At 39.0% G+C, this 21,284-nt stretch overlaps 2 protein-coding genes across 5 annotated transcripts in view; both read right to left on the minus strand.

Moving 5' to 3' along the window:
- Positions 1–1,912: 1,912 nt before the first annotated feature.
- Positions 1,913–15,717, minus strand: LOC107659962 (ubinuclein-2-like). Of its 3 annotated transcripts, XM_016449091.1 has the most exons (17): positions 15,097–15,717; positions 13,642–13,758; positions 13,452–13,553; positions 13,036–13,164; positions 11,989–12,089; positions 11,297–11,813; positions 10,546–10,616; positions 10,303–10,432; positions 9,775–9,884; positions 9,495–9,605; positions 9,247–9,387; positions 9,109–9,156; positions 7,021–7,066; positions 5,552–6,874; positions 4,062–4,269; positions 3,715–3,783; positions 1,913–2,591 (listed from the first exon to the last, which is right to left on the minus strand). In XM_016449091.1, the coding sequence occupies exons 1-17, from the start codon at positions 15,397–15,399 to the stop codon at positions 2,545–2,547; spliced, it is 3,573 nt and encodes a 1,190-aa protein (XP_016304577.1). In that variant the 5' UTR covers positions 15,400–15,717; the 3' UTR covers positions 1,913–2,544. The 3 variants fall into 3 exon arrangements, with proteins under 3 accessions (XP_016304577.1, XP_016304579.1, XP_016304578.1); XM_016449093.1 differs by lacking the exon at positions 13,452–13,553; XM_016449092.1 differs by lacking the exon at positions 3,715–3,783.
- Positions 15,718–16,485: 768 nt separating this feature from the next.
- LOC107660119 (intraflagellar transport protein 56) overlaps positions 16,486–21,284 on the minus strand; it is an 11,744-nt gene continuing 6,945 nt past the window's right edge. For both annotated transcript variants that reach the window (XM_016449351.1, XM_016449350.1), the window contains exons 12-17: positions 20,737–20,825; positions 20,571–20,654; positions 20,421–20,490; positions 20,116–20,222; positions 19,692–19,825; positions 16,486–17,023 (exon numbers count right to left, since the gene is read on the minus strand). In XM_016449351.1, the coding sequence (XP_016304837.1) occupies positions 16,912–17,023; positions 19,692–19,825; positions 20,116–20,222; positions 20,421–20,490; positions 20,571–20,654; positions 20,737–20,825 (596 nt within the window). In that variant the 3' untranslated portion in view covers positions 16,486–16,911. The remainder of the gene's footprint in view (positions 17,024–19,691; positions 19,826–20,115; positions 20,223–20,420; positions 20,491–20,570; positions 20,655–20,736; positions 20,826–21,284) is intronic.

Raw genomic sequence — 21,284 nt, forward strand, 5'->3', positions numbered from 1 at the left:
CTGGTGGTCTATACACAGTAGCCAGAGCAAGAGATACGATAGATTTCTTTTGCATATCTGACAGTGTAACATTAAGCATTAGTATTTCGAATGAGGTAAACCTGTATCCTGTCTTCTGAGTAACATTGAGAATATCACTATATATTGTTGCAACACCGCCGCCACGACCAGTCTGACGGGGCTCATGCTTATAACAGTAGCTTGGTGGAGTAGACTCATTTAGACCAATATAATCATTAGGTTTTAGCCAGGTTTCAGTCAAGCAGAGTACATCAAAACGATTATCTGTGATCATTTCATTTACAATAACTGCTTTGGGTGAGAGTGATCTAATGTTTAGGAGCCCAAACTTTAAAAATTGTTTTTGTTCATTTATTTTACATTTTTCTGGTTTAATCACGATCAGATTTTTTCTAGATCCTGCATTAAATGTATATTTTGATAAAGGACGGTTCCTGTGGCCTTTTATTTTCTATATTTCTGACTGTGGAGGCAGACACCTTAAACATTTGTGATCATTTTTTGTATCCTCATTCATATTAATTCATAGTTTTTAGGTTGTTAAGAGTTCTTTTGAGGTTTCCATGTTGTTACTTTCAAGTAGAGAAGCAAAGCTAGCAATTAGCTACCTTAAACATCCTTTTTCATGACTGTTTGCATGCGAGTTTGCAATGTTAAGGTTCATTGAGCCAGTCAAATTAATTTTGTGTTGCAACCAATCATTAAGCATAAGCATTAAGTGACTACAAGCATTCAAATCAACACAACTGAAAGGGTGCCCAAACTTTTGCACAGCCTATTTTTCACACTCAGATTTATTTCATACAACTCAATACTGCTACACTAAGAATTTATGTCTGGAAAACATCACATTATTCAGCTTTCTCTATAAACCGAATGGCATATCACTACGATCGTTTCTTATAAAGAGTGTTGCCCAAACGTTTGCATAAAACTGTATATAGTTATATATGCACGACTTATATTGTGCATATATATTTATATGCACTATACACACACACACACACACATAGATATATATATACACACAATTTCATGGGTTTATTTATTAAATTTAAGTGTAACCTATACTCAAAATTACACCAAATTAATTTGTGCTACTCATGCATAGGGTCGAAATGGATATATTGACCTTATGACGTGACAAATAAATAATCTCTGATATATTAAAGCCTTGTACACAAATACAGTCCCTCAGTTATGCCAGTAATGTTACTACAACCATATCCGCCAATGTTTTTTATTGAATTCATTTTTAGAGCTTGTACTTGAAACAAAATGACAGCATTTAACTCCAGAATCAAGACAAAAATAATCTACCCAAATAAGAATTTTCAAGGTGAGCATCAGTTAAAATTACGCCCACCCACTTCAGCATTTTTAGAAAATAAAATAAAGCAATCTATAAAATTCCATTTTAAAAGTCAGTCCATCACAATATCCACAGAGACCACACATTTAGGATGTTACACTGAGCACACAGACACCTGACCTGTTGCTTGTCAACTCTGAGCGAACGCTGTCATCTTTGGTGCCATTTCTCATTTGAACACAGTCATAAGATGCAGGTGGTGACACAGGATGAAATGAACACAGACATGAGGTCCAGTGAGGTAACAGGGCAGACCCATCAAACACACTCAGAAAACACACACAAACACAACTAATGTCAAAAGTGGAGCTCTAAGCAATAGCTTACTTTGCATTGAAGCATTTACAGTCCTGCAGTTATTCAAACTTACAAACTAAGGCGTTTTATTGAAAGTGTTGGGAGTTCTTGTACTGATATTAAGCAAAACTAAACTGAAAGTTCAAGTAGGCCATAATCTCATAATTTTCCTCTATGAAAAGCTTTCACACATGATTCATTCATCCGTAAAAGAATGTTTTATTTTCTTTCACAAGGTCCAGTGAGATACGCAGCACCAAAGACAGCAAGACATCTGCACGCACAGATGAGAGGAACATCACACGTCCTGACCTCCAAAGAAAATATATCACTTAATATTAATGTGTATTTTATATACATACCCATTTTATTCTACAAATAAACTTAAACATCATATGTCCCTGTCAAAAAATTATAAATAATTTACCCATATGTATTATTAACAGCTACTATTCTAACAGTCTGTAGAAGGAAACGGTTGGACTATCCCATCCCTTTAGGAGTTCAACAAAAATCTACTAAGAAAATAACCACAGGAATGCACGTTTCCAGCCGACATGAACTTAAATAGAAATGATGTTGCTTTGTTTCGTACTCCTCTCACTTCCTCTAGCTCTATGTCCACAGTGATGAAGGTCTTGTGTAAACATGTTGACAAACAAAAAAAAATTTAAAATGCACCAAGCTCACTCCAATCATCCAGAACACTGATCGATTAAAAGCAGAATGATGTTAACTGAAGAAGGGTCGTTAATGAAGTTCTGTCTGAATGAAAGCGCAATTGGTGTCCATCCACGAGAACCCGAAAACATCTGTCACCAGCGGTGTCCACTTGTACATTCTGGTTGTGACCGTCAGTGGGACTTCCTCTTCGTGTCTTCCCCCTGACTTTGGTTTGCATCTGAAGAAAATCCAGACAAACTCTTTTGTCACAGTGCAGTTCAAATAAAGCAATAAGCCCCGTGAAGCCGTGGTTTACAGTGAATTTATAACAGCTAAGGGGCGTTAGGTACGACGCGGAGAGCCTAAAACCCCCTTAGCTGTTATAAATTCACTGTAAACCACGGCTTCACGGGGCTTATTGCTTTTATAAAACAGTTATTCCAAGTACGTAGTACAGTTTCACAAAATAAAAAAGAGCAAATACACAGACGTAAACAAAGGTGTATGTTTGTAGAGTAATTTACAACAGCTTCGAACTTGGCTCAACCAATCAGAATCAAGGACCGGAACTATCCATTTTATAAGATTTCACGAAATCTGCATTTCAAATCACAGAACAAATGATCTGTTCCAAAACCCAGTGAGCTACATTTGCCAACGCAAAGGCTGTTCCAAACCACGAGCATGCCTTATAAAAGACCTCGTTTTGCCTCTAGTCTTTGTGGATAAAGCAATCCCAGAATACATTGTGACAAACTTGAGAAATGAGGTGGGATAATCAAAGTAATTCACGTATAGGTTTTATTTTATACTGAAAAGCATTTGACAGAAAATGGTTTGCTTTTAATAAAACAAATATACCAATTTCACTGTGTGAGTGTTATTTATAGGTTTGGCTTAATTAAAAAAAAAAATACTAGTGTGGGAGTAAAACATTTGGTGCAGGAAACTACATTTTTGGCGATTTTGGAATGTGAACAATAATATAACTGCATTGTCATAGCTGCTTTTGTGGAACAGTTTATAGTCTTGTGAACAAATGACTCTTCTGAACTTAGTCAAGTACACAAACTAGTTTAAATAGGTCTAATGACTGACCTAGAAGTCACTTTCATCAATAACGCTTCACAATAATGTCATATTTGTTAACATGAGTTAAAGGGGTCATATGACGTTGATACCTCAGAAGGTAGCTGCCTATGTAGACAGCCATCAGCACACTAGGTTTTGGAACAGGGCTAATGTCACACTAATGAAGCATAAAATAAAGGACTGAAACATGCAGAGGAAGTAAAGGAACGGTCAACAACCTAAAACTACGAGAGAGCAACAGTGAGCTGGAGGGTTTCGGCAGCGTTTACCTGAGAACGCAAGCTGCAAGTGGGGAGGTAGAGCAACCTGAGACCCTGGCTGAAGACTCTTAAACAGATCTGGGGGACAGCAGGACAGATGGAAAGAAAGATGGACAGAGGGAGAGATGGAAGAGTTCACAGCAATCCAGGAGCAAATGAGACGGCAGGAATGCAGCACCAAAACAGGATGCGAAGTGGAGAAAGAGGAAGAGAATTGAAGGGGAAAAAAAAAACGGATTAGGGAGACACAGAAAAAGACTCAGACAAACCACATTACAAACACGATACACGCGAACATACAAGCAAAACCCCAGCACAGGAAACACGAGAGCCGCTGTGCTCATGTACACACTCACTATGTGCCAGGGTGTATCCTGAGTTGGTAGCGGGTGAAGCTCCCACGTTGCTGCAGCCAGGAACTCCATGGCCTGGAGGGTTAAAGTTGAGGAATGAGGAGAACTGGAAGGGCAGAGAAACAGGCACTAGACCCCCGAGCATCCCGAAACCCAGGGGGAGGGAAGGGGGCACTGAGCCCAAGAGATTACTTCCTGAAGCTGAAGACACCTGTGGGAAAAGAGGGCTTTATTAATGGTTAGAAAGTACTGGGGGGGGACATGTTGAAAAAAAAAAAAAAGTAGACACCTGAATGAACTGTTTGGCAGTACACAATAACAAGACTGAAACTATATTTGCAAGCAATTTTTCACAAGCAATGCCAACTTAGCAACTGTTTCTCAGACAAGCGGTCATTCATTTCGATTGTTAGGGTCTGTGTGTTTGAATAGTTGATTAAATTAAATGATTTTATGGAATTTATCCACAAATACAGTGAAATGTTGTTGACAGGTCACTTACAATACTTACATAGGTACCCAGAGAGAATACAAGTGGTATTTTTCCAAATCTTTAAATAACATATTATGCAGATTAAACTACAGCACTATTCAAAATTTTGTGGTCAGTAAGATATTTTTTTTGTAACAAATGTAAAGTCTTTATTATTTCAAATAAATGCTGTTCTTCTCTATTCAAATAATCCTGAAAAGTTAGTTTTCCAAAAAAATATATATATATATTAAGTCGCACAACTGTTCTCAACATTCATAAAAATAAGAAATGTTGAATATATGAAATAATATTAATATATTATGACATTTTATGAATTCATATGAAATGTCATCACAGGAACAATTTACATTTTAAAATATATTCAAACATGAAAGTTATTATAAATTGTAATTATTTCACACATACTGGTTTACTGTATTTTTGATCAATAAATGCAGTCTTGGTGACCATAAGAGACCACCCAAGGGGGGGTTGTGGGGGTTTCCCCCTTGGTCCGTTGTCCGTTCGCACCGCAGAAGTTGCACCGCCCAGAGGTTCTGGGGGGAGGTCACTTGGTTAAAATCGCGTTCCGAGGTCGCGGGGGACGATCACCTAGGGTTATGGTGACTGCCATACGTAAACTCCGCCCCTTCTGATCTACTTAATGCAGGGCTGTCCAAACTCAGTCCTGGAGGGCCGGTGTCCTGCAGAGTTTAGCTCCAACTTGCCTCAACACACCTGACTGGAAGTTTCTATGCCTCGTAAGAGCTTGATTAGCTGGTTCAGGTGTGTTTAATTAGGGTTGGAGCTAAACTCTGCAGGACACCGGCCCTCCAGGACTGAGTTTGGACAGCCCTGACTTAGTGACTGACTACTGAAGTCGCTTTGCATAAAAACAGCTACCAAACGCATTCATGTAAAGTACTACTACTCAGAGCTAGCAACTGCAGAAACAGGTTTAACATGACCAAACATTTTGTATAAACAGGTTTGAAGTGATTGATGCTGCTGGACTCACCTGTGACAGATGAGAGGAGACAGGAGGAGAGGGCAGGGTCATGGCTGATGCCCGACTCGTTGAAGACTTGGCACTCTGACTAGTCCCTCCCACTGGCCTTTGCCGCTGGCTGTGATTGGCTGATACTACTGAATGGGAGGAGCTACCATCCTGGCATCTAGAAGACAGGGGTGTGGCCATCAGGGCGGTGCTGGTGGTGTTTGCGCCACCACTGGGCGGACTACTGGATTTGTGTCCACCAGCAAAACTGTAACTGGCCTGTCCTGATCCGGATTTGACTCCGGATCCCACTGCGGTTCCTTGCCCGGTAAACGGCGGCCTGAAGGTTGGAATCTTGGGGCTGTATTGGTGCGAGCTGGGGATCATTTGAGGCCTGGGGTGGGTGAGAGAGGGAGATGATGAAGGCGAAGGTGAGGATGAAGGAGGAGGAGTAGGGGCAGGGGGTCGCGCTGTGAGTTTGATGATGGGAGAGCTGCTACTGTGGGAAGACTTGGTGAGCGTAGCCTGCATGGGCGTGATGAAGTTTGACTGGTTGTGTGGCAATGAGGGAGTCTTAGCCTGTGAGAGAAGGGTGGAAGGAGAGGAAGGGGTTGGAGGAGGAGACTGCTGAGGGCTCTTGGGGTTCATCTGTGAGGGATGAGTGTTCATACGAGGCTGCTGGGAAACCACAGTACCGCCACCAGTAGTGGATTTGTTAGTGCAGTTTTTTGTTTGTCCAACAGGGGGCGGAGTCTGAACCAACTTCACTCCCATTGTCCCAAATGACCTCTGCTGTGGAGGCAAGAGGGGCGAGGTGGTAGGGGGCGGACGAGGTTTTGCAGACTGCGACATGTTCATTCCTGAAATGCCAGCTCTGTGAGTGGGCGTTCCCAATAGTCTCTGCACAGGCCCCCCATCCTTTAGCATCCCGAAGGTCTCGATTCGCATGGAAGAGGAAGGAGACGAGGTGAGCGGAGAGGAGAGGGAAGAAGAGGTAGATAGAGTGCTCATATTTGCCATAGAGATTCCAGAAGACACCATTTTTGCTGGAAGGGTGGAATGTGACAGAGGAGAAGAATAGTGGCTGACTCCAGAAGAGGATCCGGGGACACTGGGAGAAAAGGCGGCAGGAACGCCATTGTTTGGCGTCAGACCCTTGGCAGCATTACTGAGGAGAGCGAGAGCTTGGGAAATGGAGTCCAGAGAGTTAGCAGCCAGATCCTCGTCCAGTGAATCTGAGAGGCAGATGGGTTCAGAGGGGGAGGAGGGCGGTCTGCACGCTGGGGCAGGTAAGGCAGAGGTGGATCCAACACCTGGAGCGGGTCTCTGTGTCCAGCTGACATCCTGAAGCAGATCATGGGTAAAACAATGGCAAATAACAGAGCTTAGAAATCTAACCATAGTTCAACCGAAGGACAAAACTGCACTGAATCTGCACTGTGTTAGAGTATATGGATGTAATGGTGCAAAACTGGTTCAGTTTTACATACCGTCATTTTGGCAGCTTTTGGAGTTGGAACAATCCTTTTCTTGCCCCTGTTGAAAAAAAACAATTCAGCAATCACAATTAGGCATTAAAAACCATTCAACATGATTGGAGTAGTTTAAAGACCTGTTCACATCAAGACGAATATTTGGTGCAATGAAACATTGTAATTTGATTGTTAATGCATCTGTTCAGACAGTCAACATTCGCATGGCTTCAATGCAACAGATTGCGATTAAATCTGACCAGCCAATAAGATTTGCATTTATGGTCACATGCCCAGAGCTGCTGCTGTTACACAAAACTACAACTTGGGGGCGCTCACAAAAAGAATTTTGCTAAACGACAGTGAATTGTAGAGGAAGAATCCAGAACTGGCTCTTTTCTCTCTTTACTTATGCATTTAGTGTTGTCTGATAAACACCATAGTGAATAAAAAAATCTGAACGGCTGTTTGAAAACATGTAAAAACTGTTTGACCTCCTTTCTTCTCTCTGATAAGTGATTGTCAGAATCAGAAAGTTGCAGAGTGCTTTGTGCACAGGTGTATTTCTGCTTTTCTATAAGTTCCACCATTGCTTTGGTCTGAACAGACAAATCGCATACAAAAATGGTCAGATTTTTGTTCCAAAAATTTGTGTTGATGTGAAGCCTTAAAAGACATTCTCCACATGATCCCAGTGCCCTACATCAAGTCTGTACCTTTTTAGACATCTGATTTCCATTGCAAACCTTCCCTCTTTAACCTACGTAATCTACCGTCTACCCTCTCCCTCTTATTATTTGTTCAGCTCTGTGCAGTCAAATTACTTCAAGAACAAAATGACCAACATTGATTGCTCTTTCTCTCAAAATCCACTTCCCGACTCCTTAATCCATGTGAAAAACAATAAGGAAGTGAAAACACATCAGTTTTTTACCATCCACCAAACACAAACAGGGCAGTGGAATTTTCTTCCTTATTTTTCATGCAGCACTGCCACAGAGATCAACTTAATTAAGTTACAGTGACAGCAACCCTAAAGTCATTATATTTTGTCTGTTAAAATTAAAATGAAGCCTATTTTAGCACCATAATTGTTGTATTTTGACACTAATTCCACACAAATTAAGCACATTTGGCTTAAAACTCAACATTGCCATAGAAAGCATTAAATTAAGTTAGAGGGACACCCTTCTAGACTAACATTAGGATATATGTGCTGTCCTCTAAGCAAGGACATATGAGAGACCACTCACAACCCCTATTTATATTTCAGAATGTCTGCCATTAACTGAAATTAGAAGAACATCTATAGCATGAGTTGCTAGAAATATAACTTCTCAATGAAACATTAGAAAGTCACTTCAAGGGGTAAAATGAGTTATTGGGGAATGTATCACTACACTACATTAGCTTTATTTTTTTGTTTTCATTTAAATGTTTAGTTTTGAAATGTTGTTGTATGCATTTGTCATTTTTATTTAATTTCTTTTATTTTCTTAAATGTGTATATATATAGTATTTATAGAGTTTTAGCTTTTAGTTTTAATTACTTTTTCTTATTTGTAAGTCGCTTTGGATAAAAGCGTCTGCTAAATGACTAAAAGTAAAGTAAAAGTAAAAGTATCACAATTTACAAAACAGTTCAAGTAAACGTAAGAACATAAATGAGTAAAAAGTACATTTACTAATGCACAATCCCATTACCAATCCTTATTTTGCTCCACATCATGCAGATTTTTATAAACCAGCCAGGAAAAAGAGATATTCAGAACATTTGAATTAAACATTTCCTGTTTTTGGATATGTAAGTTCATAATTCATTAGTATGATCACTTGCATCCTTCATTGCTAATCTTTAGCCAAATAATTTACATTTTTTATACATAAGCAACGAGATATATTTTTAGACCAAGATATATTTGCATTGCCGTTAAACTAATTGAATGTGCTATATAGAAAATTCACTTTGCATATTGGTTTTCTCAAGCACATCTGTTACACACAGGCTTGTGTTTATGATGGACCCTTTTTCAACCATCTTACTTCTCTCCCCACTATGTATGCAAACATCAGTGTAAATACATATCAAGATGCTGATCTACTCACAGGCCAGTGAGGTGACCATGTACTGCCCGACTTTCCTTAAAAAGCATCCTGAGGAAAAAAAAAAAACAGGAAAGAATCTTTTAGTCACATGGTATCTTACTAGAAGAAGGTAACGCTAGCACATAGTCAAACACACACCTTGTCTGCATCCAGCCTTTGGGCCAGAGTGGCTTGATTTCATTCTCCATGAAGGCTTTGAGATAGTCCTCCACAGACAGAGAGCACTGCTCCAGCTCATAACAGCTCAGCTTCACACGCACCAGGTTACACAACAGAGTCCTGGGGAAGAAGAAAAAAAAAACACGTGCACCCTTTACTTCTTACACTGTCAGTCTATTGGTGGTTCTGCTTTATTATTCATGATTTAAACCTGCTAAAATCTAAACCTGAGTTTGTCATCCCATATGAACTTCTTCCTTGGTCCGACCACCCTCTTTCCTGGTTTCTCTTCATCATCATCCTCCGATCCATTCTTCTCTCCATTTTCTATCTGCTGCCTGTGACACACACACACACACACACACACACACACACACACAGTGAATCTCATAATCTCTATATATCCACGTCATCCGTTTGTCATTTTCCACAGTCCATTCCACTAATCTAAAGAAGCAAATCATGAAAACAGAAAGAGGCAGGAAGTTGGGAAAGTTTAAGACTTACTTAGCTGCAGCTTTTGCCATGCAATCCATGTTATATCTGGCGATCTGCTCTGGCATCACGCTGCACACGGCTAGTTTGAGCTTTAACAAGGGTGTGTGCAGCCGGTCATCCTGATTAAAGAGAAAGACAACACGGAGACATTTGAGAGATCTGAGTTGTGTATCCACTGTTGGGAAGCTGATCTAAACTATTGCCTGTCTTACAGTCTTACTGCTGTAAGCTAGCCATAATTTAAAGTAGTTAAACTACAGTCAAGCTAATCTGTTTGAAAATTGCACCAAATCTTAGCAGCATTTACAAGCTACTCACAAAAATATCTTACTACATTAAAGTGGTTGAAAGGGCCACAATCTTTTTAAATGATATATAATTTTTATATTTATATCATTTTTTTATTTTATAATGTAGTTTAGCAGCATTGCTACTTTTAGCTACTCCAACACTAGTATCATTAACAAGAACAAACATCTTTATGGTGTTAGCATAATATCTCGATACCCTATGGGAAAGTATCATACAGTCCATCACCTGTATGTTGAGGCTGAGTTTCTTGAGTCGTTTTAGTAGCGCCTCCTTGTTGCAGGGCACAAAGGCCTCCAGGTGAGAGTACACCTCTGAACGCACGCCTGCCGGCTGCTCCTGAACCTGCAGCTCAATACTGAATGAGAAGAAAAATGATCAACGACAAGAACCAATAGACTAGGAGAAATTACCACCGAATCTAAAGTCATGGATGACAGCTGAATGAGAACACGCTGAGATTTTACTTACTCCAGCAAGATATTATTCATATCCAGAGTGAAGAATTTCTTTCTGCCTGCTTGATCAAATTGCCTCGATGCCTGAGTTCAAATAAATACAACAAAAATCAAGTTAGGCAGGAAAATGGTATTACTGTCAGAACATGAATTCCCTGAAGTGTTTTTAAAATGGGAAGTGGATTTGTGGGCGTATATTTTCTCACTTGCTCTCACTCTGTAACTATGCATTTACCTTCAGTGAAAACATTTAATGTATTACATCTTAAACTTAGATGTAACACAGTTTATGTAACGGGTGACTATCACCAAAAATATCCAGAGGCCATTATTATTATAAATTCATCTGCTCTCACAGAACAAGCTGGAATAGATTTTAAACCACTTTTCTGATGGCTTTAAAGTCATATTTTCATACATTTTATTCTTAGGTCTACTTATAATAACATTAGCAAGAGTCATCATTCATTTCTAAGACTTTCATGTAAATGCCCCAACATTGCTTGCCCCAACAATGTGTCTCTGAAACGGATACGATCAGAATGAAATCATCAGGGATCTTGTTAAAAATAAACTTCAGTCGGCTAACATTAGAGACATAAAGATTGTTTTTTCAGTGTGGAACGAGTAGATGGATTTTTAAGTTCTTAAAACCCCAAGTATGGTTTCGACTCATTTCAAAAGATCAAGACTTTGTTTTTTCATGACATGACCCTGTTTAACTGAAATGAGGGCCGCAGAAAAATAACAAAAGCATGACTCACAGCTCGAAGGTCTTCTATGCGCTTGATCAAGGGGGCTGGAAGACCATCGGGGAGAGGTGGAAAAGAGATGAGCCCGCCCTGCCCTCGATTCAGTCCCCCTCCTCCAATCTTGTGCCCCATTGATGAACCCAACGCAACCTGCCCATTCTCTCTGCCTGAAGGGGGCATCTGGGGCCCTGCATCTAAAAAACTAAAGTCCAGGTCACACATGAGATCCTGAAGCTCGCTTTCGTTGGCCGAACTAAGCAATGACATCATGCCGGGGTCAGCCGTCAGGTCGGCTAGTGAAAGGTCATTGTTGTTGGCGTTGCCTTGGAGATGGGAGTTCTGCAGTAGGTTGTTGGAGTTGGGAGGGCTGGTGAGACCAGGGCCCGGATGAGAAGCACTGACATCTCGTTTCTGCATGTCTTCCTTCTCTCGTGTGAAGCGGCGGAGCATTGCAGCCAGACAGAGCGAATCCTTCATCAGTTTCTTCCTCTTCTTCTTCTCAGGACGATGAAGGCTCAGACCAGCCACTCTGTAAGCAAATATATGGCCATAAAAACTGTATTTCACTTTTTTTTACACTCTTTGGAAAGTCTGGCTTGCTTAACTTAACACACTTCACTTTTAAGAAAAGTAGCAATTTAAATTGCATGATTTATAAAAGTATCAGTTTTACTAAATTTATATACACAAAAATAGATTCTCACCCTTGTTTGGCTACTTTGTTCTTCCTGGGTTTTTTCTCCTCTATACTGGTTCCATCTTTCTTCTTCCTTCTTTTTATTAGTGGTTCCTCTCCATCTCTCATCTACAGTCAGAAAACACCATATTCCAAGACAAATGTCATAAACAGGGTCTTATGAAAAACAAACTCTTAAAGTGATAGTAATTCTGCTGTTACTCACCCTCATGTCATGCCAAACCCATAAGATTTTGTTAATCTTTGAAACACATGAGGATATTTTTATTGAATCTTGAGACATTTCTGTCACTACACTGAAAGACCATTCCATCAAAACTTTAAAAAAGTTATAAAAACATTGTTAAAAAAAAATTACAGTGTATGATTACAGCAGTTTAATTCAAGTCTTCTAAAGAGACACAATCACTTTACATGATAAACAGATTTAATTTAGGCTTTTATTCACATATGACATGTCAAACAAGCACGTTTGAGCTTTTGTTACCATATCTGATGAGCTTCATCAATGTTTATATGCGAATAAAAGCCTAAATTAAATCTGTTCATCATTTAAAGCGATCACGTCTCTTCAGAAGACTGTTTAAACCACTCTGTTCATACAGATTTCATTTGTGTTTCAAAGATGAACAAAAGTTTTATGGGTTTGCAATTACATTAGGGTGAGTTAATGATGAACTGTCTCTTTAACAGGCCTATATATCATTTAGTGGCCCCGTTTACACATGGTAACAACATCCGTCTGTGGCGATCTGATCACAAGTGTTCAGTCGAGACATATTATAAATGGAGGCGTAAATGGGGTTCAAATTGTTTTGTGATCTGCTCACTCAAACCACATCTGAACGAAGTCACATGCGAAGGGTTTTAAACTCTGATGATTTCATGCTCCTTAATCTGACCTGATTTGGAAAAGCCATCAGATACACACGTTTGTGTTAAGGTGAAAATTAAAACGTCCGTCTCAACTAACCACTTCTGATCAGATCACCCAAGATGAACATTAATAACCAGGTGTGCACAGTGTCACTTGGCAAAAACAAAGTAAACTCACCCTGGATTTTACTTCTTTGCCTCCATCCTCTCCCTCAGATTCAGAGGCAGCTCTGAACTGCAAAGTACCCGTATTAATGTAGAATCCACCAAGCTTGGTGGTCAGTGAGGCTGGAACAAGCTCATCATACTGACAGAAAGAAAACACAAAGATTTACACCGTTGTTTGTCTGCATTTCTGAGGTTACGGCAAAGTTTTAGCCCGCTATGATGGTAAAATGACTCCAAAACCACACACATTTCAAATCAATCCATAAGGTAAATCTAAATATATTCATCACAGACATCAATATGAATGGGAAAAAAAACCCTTAAGTTCAGAGAGCAATGAGACCGAGTTGGCAAACAGCATGTTAAATGCCAATCGATCATCTCCATAGTGATGTCTGTCTGTTGCCAAGGCAAGTGCCCACTCACAGCTTCCGAGTTGTCTATGAAGGGGTCACTCTCATCGTAGCCGAAGCCAATGTCAATCAAATCCTGCATCCGGTCTTTCCGCCTCTTTTTCCCTGCGTTACCCTGTAAGGACGTCAGCGGTAGCGGCAACGTGACATTTGAGTGCCCACACGTCTGAAAATGCAACGTAAAATCATAGAACAATACTTACGTATTTGCTTTCAAGCTTTTTGGCCAGTGCCTCTACCTCCAGACGTTCTCTCTCAGCATCGTTAAAGGGATCGTTCGGGTCCAGAGAAGACTTAGAATCTGGTGGATTCTTCTTGGCCTGGGGAGGGAAACATGAAATCACTCCAGTAAGGCTAGTTGGGGCATTTAATTTTTCCAGTTCGAATTGGTGGAACACAACGAGTATAACACATTCTGTATCAATATTATTCTGGGACATTCAAACTTTCAATTCATTCAAACTTAAAGGGACAGTCCACTTAAAAATGAAAAACCAGTTTCAGTTCCCACTGACATCCATTGTATTTTTTGTCCATACAATGAAGTCAATGGGAACCGAAACCGAAGCCGTGTTTGGTTATTATCAACAATCTTCAGAATATCTTCTTTTGTGTCCCACAGAAGAAAGAAAGCCATACAGGTTTGAAACGACATGAAGGTAAATAGTAAATGATGACAGAATTTTTTTTATATTTTTGGGTGGAAGCAATGACACTAAGACCGATAGATATAAAGTTAATTAATTAATAATCATTCTAATTCTATGAGAATAGGGAAGTCCACACACCACAACTATAACAACATATGATAGAGAGACAATATCAATGGAATCACTTTCAAAAACAATAAAGACAATGACAGCCAATCAGAATCCAGACGACTTTTAAATAGCTTACGCGTCTAAAGCGGCAGACAACGTAACTGCAACACATGCTTATAATAAACAGATCTGGCCTTTATTCAGTTTGTACTGGTGTTGCTGTAGACTCCATTGTCATGTTGTGGAGTAGTAGTAGTATTATCACTGATATTATTAATAGCAACTTAAAATGGCACCGCTGATCATGTGATCGCAACATGAAGGCACCCATGAGGTGGCAATCCCACTTAATCTTTAACAAAACAGCTTTTTCTACAAGACTGATACAAGTAGTCTTTATCGCAAGTGAGTGTACACCATTTTAATGACATTCCCCAAAAATGACATTTGTATATTTATTAGCAAAACTTTTTGTAATTTGCTAAAGTGCACTTTTATCAAAAGCAAACCATCTGACATATGTCATGTAGCCAGGGCTACATTCATAAAAGTTACATGAACAGCAACTCGGCTCTCCTTTAATGATTTTGTACGCACAGGGCCCTGGGGGCCACAAGGGTCACGTACACAACAAAGTGCTCTAAAGTTTATGAGCAAACAGGATAGAGATGCGTCATAAAAAATTAAATGCACTTCTCACTCACTCGTAACATATGTCACACTTGCCATTTCGAAAGAGATCCCCTGAAGAGGACTTTATTTTTGGACTCCACTGCTAACAGGCTAATGCATAAGCAAACTCAGCATAAACAAGCAAGCGGTGGCTTTATAATAACAAGTAATGGTTTGGCTAACGTTACATACTCTTCACTAAAGTGATCCGGATAGTTCTCGTACCTGTTGAGACTGGATGAGCTCGTTGTAGTTGAACTCGGCCGAGCGTTGCTCGTTAGGCTCGGACAGACACAGGTTGAGGCGTACTGTCTTCCCTTTGGGCTCTTCGCTGTCCCTCTTCCCGATCAAAGCCCCGCGGTCACCCGCTGTCGTCACCCCGGTCCCCATCATCTTCATCCTGCCCTCTCTGTCAAAACTCATCTCGGCGGCTCCGTCCTCCTCCAGCCGCCGTCTCCTGCCCTCCGCGCCCGGACCGCCGGCCAGGGCCGACAGGGTGACAAACTGCACTTTTCTCGGTTCGGCCATTTGGATGTTCAGTGTTCTTGGACACTCAGTCACTCACTCACACTCAGTGGCGAGGCTTGACTTCGCCAAACAACTTGATTTAAAGAGCTTCACGCCGGATGGACGGGGCGTTCGGAGGCAGTACTGATGCTAGAGTGCCCTCCGCACCTTACGGGGTGCGCATGGGAAGGGATGGCCGGGTGAAAGTTGATTTTGGAGGCGCAAGCATCCTCGGTCGCTACGCTCGGGGGACTCAAGAGCTCCGAACAGCCATCTTAGATGAGAGAGAGTAAATAAAAGAGCGGAGACGAGCGAACTGAGCCTGCGCGCACACGGACACCGGAAACGGCGTGCGCGACGGAGAGGTCGCCCTGGCCAATCAGAGGACGCCGCCGGCAGCAGCGCGTCCAATCAGAGGCGGCCCTGCAGGCAACAGACGCTCTAATGAGCAATTAGAGATGTTCCAATGGAAAAAAGGATTCCCCTTGAAATCGAACTAATAAATAGATATGGAACTAATAGAGGAGTTTTTCAACAAAATGCAGTTCAAGGTGTTTCCTAAGGGCGCTTATTATATGTGAAGAGGTTCTGTTGTTGGATTTAAATAGCCCAGGAAATGTAATGTAATATAAAGGTAATACTTTACAATAAGGTCCCATTGGTTAACGTTAGTTAATGTATTAACTAATATAACTAATAATATGCAATACATTTGTCATAGTATTTATTAATCTTTGTCAACAATAATCTTTGTCTACTGTTTGTTGTTAGTTCATTTTAGCTTAGGTCCATTAAATAATATTAACAGATACAACTTTTGATTTGAATAATGTATTAGTAAATGCTGAAATTAACAAAGAATAATAAAATAATTTTCATTGTTAATTCATGTTAACAAATGGAACCTTATTGCAAAGTGTTAACAATATGACAATACAATTTCTTTATTGATGCTATAACATCATATTCATTTTTCTAATATTTTCTGTTAGGTTGTCACAACCTGTTTTAAACCAATTTAATAGCATTAGTCATTGATATCACTTGTTCCAAAGGTGTACAAACATCATACCCAAGCTAGATTACTCTTCAAACAGATGAATCTTCGTAGCACTCTATATAATTTTATAAAACCTATCAAATTAAAACACTTGCAGACATTTATTGTTCCCTAGACAAAACAATAAAGGCTTATGTTGCCTCAAGTATGGAAACATATAAACTTTATTTGTTGCATTGTCCATCTCACAGAAACATTCATTGACATGGATATATTGCAAATATGCAAATATTAAAAAAGATATAATGTAATAAACACTAAGTAAATGTTTTAGTGCGGCTGCACTTATTCTAACTTTATAAGAGCACAAGATGTTTTTTTTTCTTTCTAAGATGCATCTGAACTGTTGTACTCATATTTTGTTGACAGATAAACAAGCATAAGGATACCATACAAAAAAATTAATAACATTTACAAAAAAATAAATGTCCAGGAAGAACTACTGCAGTGTGTTAGCTCATTTGTAAATGCGATCAGAGAGCCACTCTGTTGTCTTTGGCCCATTTTTTCATGATGCGGATGATGTACTCAACTTGTGGGTTGCCAGTGCTCCTCAACATCGGCAAAACCTCCTTCAGTGTCTCTCTGAAAACAAACAAAGCAAATCAAAAAAAGAAAATATAAATATAGAAAACATGACCAGAGGTCAAAAACTCATTTTCTTGAGAGTTAACGATGATTTAACAGAATTTTGCAAAACTTGAGTGAGCTACGGCAGTCTATTTTAACCCTATAATTTATTTATTTATTTTATTTATTTATTTCAGGTTTATTTGACAGGGACAATGCACATCAATAATACATAAATGTACAATGTGCCAGAATTAGCCAGAATTGGACTGATGGTAAAATTGTCACCCTAAAAATATAAAGAATTAATCAATCCATAATACTTACATACTCCAAAATACATATAACATTCACACTATTCCTAAAAAAAACATCCGCTTAAAAGTTATACTACACACATAACCAACAAATCAATACCAGCTCACTCATACACACAATCCAACTGTCAAACAAAATGACAAACAATGTATCAATAATATCAAAATATCAATATACAGACAAAGATAATGTAAGCATACAGACATGTAACAGTAGCCCTAATCATTCAATCAGTCCTAAACCAAACAACCTCATATACATAGCATAAAAACCTCAAACTAGTAGAGCAGAAAAGACAGGACAGCAGCAGAGTTTAGTTTATAAAATTAATGTTGACAATGCTGACTCTCAATTAACCACTTCTTTAAGTGAAACTTAAAGGAGGCATAAGTATTAAAATTTGTAATGTAAGTTGGGATGGAGTTCCACTCACAAGCAGCCCTAACTGAAAACACTGTTTGACTAAATGCACTTTTTCTTAAAGGGACTATGCAATCACCTCTTACTGCACTTCTCGTTAATCTGTAACCAGATGGTGCTACGTTTACAAACTGGTTCAATACAGGAGGAGCCAGTCCATGTCTGATTTTATACGTAAGACAAAGATCTGTATATATAATAACATTTTCCCAACTTAAAATATTGTATTTTAAAAAAATATCACAGTGATGATGGTGTATGGATTTCCTATCTAAAACTTTCAAGGTTTGTTTATATAAAGAGATAATTGGTTTGAGAGAAGTATTATTTGCTTGTGACCAGGTTGTCAAACAAAAGGTGATATGTGAGAAGATCATTGAATGCATAAACATCTTCGCAGCCTTAGTTGACATGCAGTTACGGGCATATCTAAAATTTGCCAAGTTGAACTTAATGTGATTGAAAACCTTTCTTGATGTGTGTTTTAAAAGTAAGATTGCTATCAATTATATACACCCAGATATTTAAAATCTGAGACAACTTGTAGTCTCTCCCCATCTATGACTACATCTGACTCCGCACGGCAACTTTTTAGTTTTACTGAAAAACATACATACAGTTTTCGATACATTTAGTTGTAAGCAATTATGTTTTAGCCATTCTGTGATCTTTAACATTGAACTTGTTAGCTGATCAGCAGCTTGAGCTGCACTATTAGCATGTACAAAAACTACTGTCATCAGCATACATCTGGATGTTGGAATTGAAACCAACATTTGGCAAATCATTTACATACAGAGAAAATAAAAGTGGGCTCAAGATTGAACCTTGCGGGACACCTGCTGACAAAGAAACAACACCTGACTGATCATTCTTCACTCTAACCAACTCAGACCGATGTGTTAAATATGATTCTACCCATTTAATGGTTTCATTCTAATGCCTACTGTATTATATTTGATACACAAATTTCTAAGGCCTCTAAATATGATCACAACTTTGCTGAAAAACCTGTTGTACTTAGTCTACCACATGCTTTCAATGTCTGATTGATAGTTTATACTCTTTTAGCAAGTAAAATATAAAGTAAAAGTATAATTCTAAAACTGTCCACCTTCAGGTTGTGGTACACGTGTCTTTTTGTTGTAAAATCTTGCATATTTTTGCTCAGCTTGAGCTTTAATAAAACGGAGGTGTTTTTTCGGTTACACTTTACTTGAAGGGGTGTGCATAATCATGACATGACACCTTCATAATCATGACATGACACCTACATAATCATGACATGACACATGTCATGAATATGAAGGTTTTTTATGCATGTTTATGACAACTGTCATTAAGTGTCATTCGCTCAGTTATGTAATTTTTAATGCAAATATGACATTATTTGACCTAACCCTAACCTAACCCTACCCCTACCCTTACCCCTAACCATAGCCCATAACAAAGACATCTCAAACAATGTCATCTTTGCATTAAAAATTACATAACTGAGCGAATGACACTTAATGACAGTTGTCATAAACATGCATAAAACCTCCTTCATATTCATGACATGTGTCATGTCATGATTATGAAGGTGTCATGTCAGTCTTATGCACACCCCTTCAAGTGTTACCGGTTTTTCCTCCTTGAGCGTGACTTCCACATTCTCACTATATCATACTATATAAGCAATAGAAGCCTGATGTATAAAATATGATTCTCCAGAAAAAACACATATGACATTTTTAAATAATATTTTGTCTAAAGGTTCAGTAAACTGTTCCATTTTTTTTTTTTAGATTTTTATGACTATTATTTCATATGCCAGGCTTTACTGGGTTAAATGTAGAACTAATAAGAGTCTAATAGGAATTTAGTTTAATAATCTGAACCAAATGATAATGGCTTTTAAATTGCATTTAACACATCATTCCACAGGCATGTCATTGGCTCATACCTGGACTCTCGGCCTGCCAGTATGAGCTGGAAGATCCCGACACATGCTCCACGCTTCCCCTCCCAGTACTCAGGGTTTTGATCCAGTCTTTCTAGAGCATCAAACGCTTTGGCTGCATAATAAAACTGCCCCATCTAAAAAGAGGTCACAGAATAAATATAAATAATCTATTGAAACCTTCAGAAGAAAACCTTGTGGGGGGATACAACAAGCATAATCAGGACTGTAGAAACAACAGCCAGAAAATTCTGACAGTGGTCTGAAGAAATAGCAATGGTAAATGCTTATCCCATTATGGCTAGCACTCAACTACTTTTAACAGTGTCTTTATCATTATAAAAAAAAACAGTTAGTGACAAGCTGATATATGAATGAAAATATGTTTACAGTCACGACTGGCTAAATTACAATCATAATATTGCACCTTGTAGCAGTCATTTGCAATGAGCTGCAGGAGGCTGAAAGGGTCAGATGGGGTTTCCAGTCTCAGATAGAGCTCCCAGGCCTGTCGAGCCTTCTGATTCATAATGTCTAGAACAGAGGAGGGAGGATGACATAAGAGAGCGAGTGGTCGATGCGTCTACAGAAATGACTAATCAAAAAGAGTTGACATGTAAAAGACACTTCCAAAGACTACTCAAGTCATTCATCTTCATTAAAGGCAAAACTGAATTTAACTAGCCTGTTGACCATGGTTCAAAACTTTCAAAGAGATATAGGAGAACCTACAGCAGCGTGCCAACCAGCTCAGGTAAACGTAATCATTCTTGATCTTCTCATTCTGGATGAGCAGGAACACCTGTTCACATTAAATTCAGATTTAGTCATACTTGCAGATGGTTCTTAAATCATATTTACTGAACCACGGTTGTTCTGTACCTCTTCAGCCTCCCTGTAGTTTCCCAGGGCAGCCTTGGCCTGAGCGTAGTTAAAGCTGAATGTGTCGTCGTTGTAGAAGTAACTCTACAGGGAAACAAGATTGATATTTGATGCTGATGTTTTAATGCTTCTGCTTTTAGTCTAAACACTCTGATGTGTGTATTACCTTGACTGAGTTGAGATATATAAGCACATCCTCAAACTGTTTCAGCAGGAAGAAACAAGAGGCCATACTCTGCCTGCCCGGTATTGTGTCTTATATGAAAAAAGACAACAGAAAATAGATCATTAAATGTTTTACACGTCCAGGGCAAAGGAAAATGCATCCTCAGTGATGCTAATGTACAAAACCTACGTTTTATTTATGTGCTATGTAGCAAAACAGGTACAAAATGCCAACGGGTACAAAATTAACACTCGACAAGTACCTAGTAATGAAAAAAAAATCTTTGGTGAGTAAATAAAGCTATTTGCCAGTCAGCTGGTGACTCAAGTGGAAACTGCAATGTGTTTGATCACACACACACACACACACACACACAGTATATATCTTTTTATTTTATTTTACAGAACAAAAGTAAAATTGCAATACTAACATTCATGGTTGTCCTAATTTCTCTCCTGTCAAACATTAAACCGCTGAGCTTTTATTTTTGCAGAAAACAAAAATAAAAGGGGAGAACTCAAAGCTTCTCTTTTGTTGACAACAGATTC

The sequence above is a fragment of the Sinocyclocheilus anshuiensis genome, unplaced genomic scaffold (genome assembly GCF_001515605.1).
Source record: "Sinocyclocheilus anshuiensis isolate Anshui unplaced genomic scaffold, SAMN03320099.WGS_v1.1 scaffold55, whole genome shotgun sequence".
In the NCBI taxonomy this organism is placed as follows: Eukaryota; Metazoa; Chordata; class Actinopteri; order Cypriniformes; family Cyprinidae; genus Sinocyclocheilus; species Sinocyclocheilus anshuiensis.

Excerpts from the sequence above, each read along its gene's own strand:
- LOC107659962 (XM_016449091.1), bottom strand. The coding sequence starts at position 15,399 with ATGGCCGAACCGAGAAAAGTGCAGTTTGTCACCCTGTCGGCCCTGGCC. Across the intron at positions 13,165-13,451 it reads TCATAGACAACTCGGAAGCT|TATGATGAGCTTGTTCCAGC; the intron begins GTGAGTGGGCAC and ends TCTTTCTGTCAG. Across the intron at positions 12,090-13,035 it reads GCAAAGAAGTAAAATCCAGG|ATGAGAGATGGAGAGGAACC; the intron begins GTGAGTTTACTT and ends TTCTGACTGTAG.